This window comes from Vipera ursinii (assembly GCF_947247035.1).
Source record: "Vipera ursinii genome assembly, chromosome: 3".
NCBI lineage: Eukaryota > Metazoa > Chordata > Lepidosauria > Squamata > Viperidae > Vipera > Vipera ursinii.
Genome location: NC_139516.1, coordinates 144,362,946 through 144,370,991, shown reverse-complemented (window position 1 = coordinate 144,370,991; position 8,046 = coordinate 144,362,946). Strand labels below are relative to the sequence as shown.

General features: G+C 47.7%; 1 protein-coding gene across 1 annotated transcript; it reads left to right on the top strand.

Annotated features, from left to right (window-relative positions):
• The first annotated feature begins 4,025 nt into the window (after nucleotides 1–4,025).
• On the top strand, nucleotides 4,026–5,215 carry LOC310637282 (hemoglobin subunit alpha-A). Its single transcript, XM_083357633.1, has 3 exons — nucleotides 4,026–4,248; nucleotides 4,348–4,552; nucleotides 4,671–5,215. Exons 1-3 carry the CDS (start codon nucleotides 4,154–4,156, stop codon nucleotides 4,797–4,799), a joined length of 429 nt encoding a protein of 142 aa, XP_083213759.1. The 5' UTR covers nucleotides 4,026–4,153; the 3' UTR covers nucleotides 4,800–5,215.
• The last annotated feature ends 2,831 nt before the right edge of the window (nucleotides 5,216–8,046 follow it).

The following is an 8,046-nucleotide window of genomic DNA, read 5'->3' as shown; positions in this document are numbered from 1 at the left end:
CCAGCACCTTGAATTGCACTCGGAGGGTAACCGGAAGCCAATGCAGCTCGCGCAGGAGTGGTGTAACATGGGAGTACTGAGATACTCCCATAAGCACCCGCGCGGCCGCATTTTGCACCAGTATATTGCACTAGAGCCTCTGGGTGCTCTTCAAGGGCAGCCCCATGTAAAGAGCATTGCAGTAATCCAGGCGAGAAGTGACGAGGGCATGGGTAACTGTGCATAGGGCATTAGAATAGAATAGAAGCTGGAAGGGACCTTGGAGGTCTTCTAGTCCAACCCCCTGCTCAAGCAGGAGAACCTACACAGTCTCAGACAGGTGAAAAATCTCCAGTGATGGAGCGCCCATGCTTTCTGGAGGCAAGCTGTTCCACTGGTTGATTGTCCTCACTGTCAGGAAGTTTCTCCTTAATTCCAGGTTGCTTCTCTACTTGATCAGTTTCCAACTATTGTTTCTCGTCCTTTCATCTGGTGCTTGGGTGAATTTATCCTTTTTGTTGGTTTTGTTGATTTCTGAGAGCAGCCTGCAGAGCACTGAAGGTAAATGCAGGTAACTTCAGCTAGGATGCAACTTTTTTAAGCCACAGGTTGGATGGCGGACTTGAATGCAAGCCAAGGAGGCCCTGAATGGTCCATTAAAATTTTCCATGAAATGAAGGACCTAGTTGTAATAGCCATAGTTGCCCCCATTTTACGACCTTTCTTGCCACAGTTGTTAAGTGAATCATTGCAACTGTTAAGTTAGTAACATGGTTGTTAAGCGCGTCTGGTTTCCCCATTGACTTTGCTTGTCAGAAGGTCACAAAAGAGGGATCACCTGATCCCAGGACACTGCAACCGTCATAAATATGAGTCAGTTGCCAAGCATCTGAAGTTTGGTCATCTGACCATGGGGAGGCTGCAACAGTTGTAAGTGTGAAAAATGGTCATAAGTCCCTTTTTCAGTGATGTTGTAACTTTGAACAGCCACTAAATGAACAGTTGTAAGCTGAGGACTACCTGTATATTATTATAAGACTGCCGCTCTTTTCATAAGCTAAACTAAACACTTGTTTTCCATTTCTTGGACTTCTCATTAGTCAGACTTTGACTAGCTAATCAAACACAAATAAAGGGATTTTATTGCCACGAGTGCCAGTTCAACAACTACTTTGTACACATAATAGCTTTCACTAACTTCTGTGTAGCTGCATGCTCTACAGAGATAGCATGAAAGCTGCTGTAAGAGAGAGGGAGCAATCTACCCCAGAAAGAACTTGTACTCCTCTGCTTAACAGCAGACAGCCATATACCAGAGTCCCCTTTGATCCCTAATAAATTGTACTGTATTTCAACTAACTTCAACTCCACTATCTATATTTTCCCTTTAAAAAAATGCTTATCAAGAAAGAGCAGTTCTGGACTGGCTCAAGTTGCAAGCCTGTCACCTGTTCCTCATCTTCAAGTGGGCATCGGTTTTGCTTTAAACTTCAATTTCCAGAAAGGTAATATACTAGTTAGTGTAGCTGGAAATCTTCATAGCGTTATGAATGATCCCGTGAACAGATCTCCAGCTGCTATGTAGATTGTTTGCAATTAGTGACTGGTCAGAGCATCCCCTCCAGATCAGGTAAGGCAGTGAGGGGCATTTGATAAAAAGAGGAGGATATTGACATTTAGACAGGACAAAAATAATAACAGAATTGGAAGGGAACTTAGAGGTCCTCTAGTCCAACCCCTTGCTCAAGCATAAAACCCTATACCATTTCAGACAAATGATTGTCCAATCTTTTCTTTAAAGCCTCCAGGGTTGCAGCACTCACAACTTCTGGAGACAAGTCGGTCCACTGATTAATTGTTCTGTCAGGAAAATTCTCCTTAGTTCTAGCTTGGTCCCCTCCTTGATTAGTTTCCATCCATTGTTCTTTCCTGCTTTCAGGTGCTTTGGAGAATAGGTTGACCCCCTCTTGTTTGTGGCAGCCCCTGAGATATTGTAACACTGCTATCATGTCAACCCTAGTCCTTCGTTTCATTAAATCAAACATACCCAATTCTTCTCATGTTTTATCCTCCAGTCCCCTAATCATCTTCATTGTTCTTCTCTGCGCTCTTTCTAGAGTCTCAACATCTTTTTTATATTGTGGTGACCAAAACTGGATGCAAAGAATACCTAGGTTCTAAAGGACTCAACCCAAAGAGGATAAGATGAATGTGTGGGCCATTTGAAGTTATACCAGCAAGAGTGATAAAAAGAAACTGTTGCACACTTCATGTCTATGGTGATTCTCAGTCATCCAGGTCATAGTTTGGACCCAAAGATACTTTTTTACGAGGCAACTGGACTTCCTTGTTTTTCTCTGAAGACATTTCACTTCTCTCATCCAAGAAACTTCTTCAGCTCTGACTGGATGGCGGGGGATGGATTGCCTCTTGAAAAAGCATCTCTGGGATGCTGTGCCCTTCATTTTCATAGCTTGCTACAGAGTAGGAGGCGAAGAGAGACAATTCTCCTTTAGTCCCTCTAAGCAAGGCTCTGGGAGCTCTGTAGAGTAAAGTTCCCAAACCATGTTAAGCATGGAAGCCCACTACAAATTCAAGGCAGATTACTGTACTTGGAAGTGATGGGGCATGTCTGCTTTTGCAAAAGTAGGGCTTCCATACGTGGGCTACAAAAATACAAATGACTGCTAGATGGCAACAGAGAAATAGGATTTCTTGTAACTCTTTACTGTCATTTGACGGTTGCCAGTCCAAATCTGGTAGCTCGAGTTTCTGCTTCCACTACAAGTGATCTTTTTTTTTCCCCTCCTAGGTTCACCCCATCGGATAGGGTAGCCCCTTGCAAAGAAAGGATTTGACTTTTCCACTGTGGAACATCACTGACCTAATGATGAAGAAACTTCTTTCAATATGCCCCCCCCTGCCAAACACACTCACCATGGTGGCTTCACTCATGCAAAATGCTAAACCATAATGCAGCTGTTTGGTTTTTGCACTCAATGTTGTGGTGTTTGTAACTTACTGAATAGGGACACTATATTCAGTGAAATATACCGTAGTGCCCCTTTCTCCTTCTGGAGACTTATTTAGTACAGGCAACCGATGATGCTGGTTTCCATGCTGTAAGTGAATCCAGCCAGTGGCAACCATTCATTCTGGGCTTGGGATTTAGAAAGAGGCTTCAAGACAGCCCGGCTGCTAATCAGCCTCACCTGCCCCACCCTAGGAGCAGCTATGTCCCTGCAGCTGCTTTGTGTAGATAAGGGGAGGAACCTCTCCCCACCTCCTGGCTGCTGCTCGAATTGGGCATCTTCATCACCCCCTATGAGCAAAGCCCACCCCCCCAGCAATTGGGTAGGTGAGTTTGGGATTCCCTACTTTGAAAAAGAGCTCCAGGAGGGGATTTTTCACCCCCTCCTCTCATCAATAGGACAAGGAGATGCACTCCATGGGAAATGTGCCGATAATTCCATCTCTTGGAGAATACTTGGAGACGGAGGGATGGTGGTGGAATAGGAGGACTTGTCTCCAAACTAACCTTTCTTCCATACCCCCAAACTGGATTTGCCGTCATGATCTGAACTGGCTTCAGCCGCCCTTCTCTTTGAGAAAGACAAAGGCTCTGTCAAAGCTGACCTCCTCTCTTCGCCCTACACCAGGGGTCTTCAAACTTGGCCCTTTTATGACTTGTGGACTTCAACTCCCAGAATTCCTGAGCCAGCAAAGCTGGCTGAGGAATTCTGGGAGTTGAAGTCCACAAGTCATAAAAGGGCCAAGTTTGAAGACCCCTGCCCTACACCTTCTCAATTTTCCCAAACGCCCTCCTTCAGGAACTCCTCATCACCGTCTCCCAGGGCTTCCAGATCTCTTCTGACGGAGGAGACTTCAGGGTAGACACCGCGGGGGCGGGGGGCGGGGGGGGCTTCCCGTTTGAAGGAACACCGTCCCATTTCCAGACACTGGCACGGGTGGATGATGGCTGAGGACAGACGGGGGAGGAAGACAAAGCGAGAGGCTGGGATCCCCTCCGGAGAAGGCTCGCCAGCGCCTTTACTCCCCACCCCGCGAGGAGGGGGTGTGGTGTTTTGGGCGGGAGGGCGAAGGCGTGCTCCGCTCGGCCTCCCCCGGCCTGATAAAAGGGCAGCCCGGCTGTCGAGGGCACGAACCTGCCAAGATGGTGCTCAGCGAGGACGACAAGAACAGAGTGCGGGCCTCCTGGGGCCCTGTGGGCAAGAATCCCGAACTCTACGGGTCTGAGACCCTTACCAGGTAAGCCCCCCCCTTTTTTCCCCACTTGCGGCTTGCGCGAAGCTCGCCCCGGCGATGCTGCCGCCTCCGGGCTTCCCTTCGCTCTCGCTTTCCCCGCAGGTTGTTCGCAGCGCACCCAACTACCAAGACCTACTTCCCCCACTTCGACCTGAGCCCGGGCTCCAGCGATCTCAAGGCTCACGGCAAGAAGGTGATCGACGCGCTCACCGAAGCTGTCAACAACCTGGACGACGTGGCGGGAGCCCTTTCCAAACTCAGCGACTTGCACGCCCATAAACTTCGCGTGGATCCCGCCAACTTTAAGGTGAGTCGCCTTCTCCCAGCAGAATGGAGGCGAAGGAGGGCGCATGGGAATCCCTGTAGCCGTCGAGGGCTTGGGGTGGCCTTGCCTCTCTTAACGGGCACCCCTTTCCTGTCTGCAGCTGCTGGCCCACTGCCTCGAGGTAACCATCGCCGCTCACAACGGAGGGCCGCTCAAACCCGAAGTGATTTTGTCCCTTGACAAGTTCCTGAGCCGAGTCGCCAAGGTGCTGGTTTCCAGATACCGCTAGAAAGAGAGCGCACACCATGCCTGTGCACGGAAATAATCACCCTCTTCCCCTCCGGTCTCTCTCCTACTTCCTGGATCACCTTGTCAACATCTCTTGCCTGCACATCTTCTGCTCTGTGGGGTTCCCTTGTGGAACTCTACTTTGGGTGTCTCCTGGAGCCTGAATTGCTAGTTGCCCAGTAGCTAAATTGACCAAGCCCAGGTCCGAGCTCTCTGCAGTGGGACTGAGCAACTGAAGATCTTTGGTGGGGGCTCCTAAATGTGTGTGGATAATTTTCAACCACCTTAATGTCATCCACCGCCATTACTTTCTGAGCTGGTTCTACTTCCACTGTTGTGCCAATTATCGATTCCATTGCTTTCTCTCCCTTGTTGAATCTTCATTATTGCAACAAACAATAAAAGCACAGGAAAAGAGGTGCAATAGCGTTTTTCAGTGTCTGTCTAATGTTCCAAGTCATTCTGCTGCGTTGTTAGTACTGCATGTGCTTCTGAATCGGGCAGAAAACCTTTGTCTTCTTGAAATGGGTGGGCAGAATGTAGGAAAGGGGTCATTGTTGATTTGGGGGCACCAATTGCAGGAAAAATGTGTCAAGTATGAATGAAACAACTCAAATGTATGGCCTTTGTTTGGAAATGTGTATGGCAACTTAGAGAATTTGGGGGAAAGCTTAAGCAAATTAAGCCAAAAGCAATACTTGGATTTGCATAACATTGTAAAAATTACACTCAGGTTCATCGAAGTAAATAGTTGGGGGTCAAATAACAGCAATACTCAAATAAAACATCATGGCTAAAGATAACGGCCTGGTTCACACAACATGCTAAGATGAGGACTGAGTTCCTGTAAAACTTCCCATCAACTTATTGTTGATAATAACAAATTATCAAAATGTAGTTTTTTGATCAGCCTGGCCCTAGCTAGTCCAACACACCAGTCTCATTACTTATAACAGCATTTTCTGGGATGTTCAGGCGAACATATTTAAGCAAAGGACTATAGGGACTTTTAACTGTCACTTTTTGCAGTTGGACTTTCAATAACAGGCATCCATATGAGCAAGGCTTATTCTAGAAGACCTTCTCTCAAGAGGGAGAATGTTCCTACATTGGTGAATGCTAATTATTTGGAACATGAAGCTCGTGTTCCAAAGTAGATGTTCAAAAAAGAAATTTTGAATAAGAAAAGATGTGGCAGTTTATGTCCATTTTGTAACAGCACACTTAGAATGAAGATGTTGTAGTATAAAGACTTTTGTGGATCAGCTGGGAGAGCCTAATATGAGCCTTGGTGCACTCTAGAATGGGATAGATTACAAGGTGGGGGGAAAAAACTGGACTGCTAGCAATATCTAGACATTGTAAGTATTGCCGAGGAACTCTGTCCTTTGCCAGGAGTTCGATCCTGATTGGCTGAAGGTTGACTCAGCCTTCCTTCATTTCTGATGACCCAGATAGTTGGAGGCAATATGCTGACTAAACTGCTTAGAGAGCGGGAGTCGGTTTTCAATTAATGTTTTTTAGACAGAAAGGGAATTTTTATATTCTAAATAAGTGAAAGGCAGTTTATTGACATAGGAGCCAATTAAAGAATTAAACAAATTCTAGAATTCGTTTACTGAAAGAATTAGAAACCGAACTAATATTTTTGACATTCATTCATTCATTCGATAAAGCTAATTGCGATCGACAATTTCCACAACTTAGAGCTTAAGCAGATGGCGATGACCCACCCCCTCCCTGCACAGTCAATTTTGCCATACTGTACAGTGTAGGCTATAGAAAAGAAGCAAAATAGGATTTCGGGGGACCGCCAGCCCACAGGATAAATGGATGGGAGGCCAGGCTCTCCTGATGCCGGGATGCTGCATTTCCGGGACTTTTCTCCTGCGTGGTCTTTCGCCACTTAGCCTTAGACTTGCAGGGGTGGGCAACCTTGGCTCTTTTCTGACTCGTGGACTTCAGCTCCCAGAATTCCCGAGCCAGCATGGAAGTTGAAGTCCACGAGTCAGAAAAGAGCCAAGGTTGCCCACCCCTGCCTCAGAGATACACCTCGTTCCTCACTTCCGCAACGAAGCCGATGAAGTTCCCCAAAGAGACATAACTTGCGGTGGTTGCGGTCATTGTGGTTGGTGGACAGGGTTGCCCAAATGCCGGGGCCAAACTCCTGCGAAGAGGACGAGGCAGAAGATTGGCGTCTGGGGCCAAGCGAGAGAAGCCAGGCGAGGTCTCGGCGGGCCGGGGGAGCCGCGGAGCGCCCGAGAAGAAGCGAGCGGGGAAGGAAACCAGCGAGCACCGCAGCGGGAGGGAAGCGGGTCTGGCGCGGGTCTGGCGCGGGCTGCCGAGGCGCTCTCCCGTCCCAGGAAAGCTCTCGGGTGAAGAAGTTGCGGCGTCTTTCTGAGCGGCTCCAGGCGGACGGCTGTTGCTCTTAACTGCCCCGGGCACCTTTGGAGCCGAGAACGAGTGGAGAGCGCCGCCCTCTCTCTCTCTCTCTCCCCCGAAGCCATAGCGCTCTCTCCCGCGGAGCCTGCAAAGAAAAGAAAGAAAGAAAGAAAGAAAGAAAGAAAGAAAGAAAGAAAGAAAGAAAGAAAGAAAGAAAGAAAGAAAGAAAGAAAGAAAGAAAGAAAGAAAGAAAGAAAGAAAGAAAGAAAGAAAGAAAGAAAGAAAGAAAGAAAACCTTTATTGTCAAAGTACAACATGTGTACATTGAGATTAACTGAGCTTCCCCCGTGCTCTCTCCCCCCAACACACAGTGACAACAAACCCTCCATCTTACCACACCATGTGAACCAACTACACCACACACCGGCCTCCCAAGTCAATTCTGCATAAGATTATGTCCCATTTAAAAGCCTAACAGCCCACGGATAAAAGCTATTTTTCAGCCTGTTGGTACGGCTGCCTGTATTCCTATATTTCCTACCGGATGGTAGGAGAGTAAAGAGATACCGTCCAGGGTGTGAGTTATCCCTGAGAATCTTCCTCACTCTTCCAAGGCAACGAGCCCTGGCGATGTCATCCAGTGGTGTCAGGGAACAGCCCACAATGTCTTGTGCTGTGCTCACTACCCTCTGTAATACTTTCCTGTCCGAGGCTGTCAGACCAGCATACCAAACCACAATACCATACAGAGGACGCTCTCTATGGTAGACCGGTAAAAGAGGGTCATTAGCTGTTGTTCTACCCTGTTCTTCCGCAAGATCCTAAGAAGCTGGCCGGCCAGGGACCTCTGGCTATTGGGTGAAAGG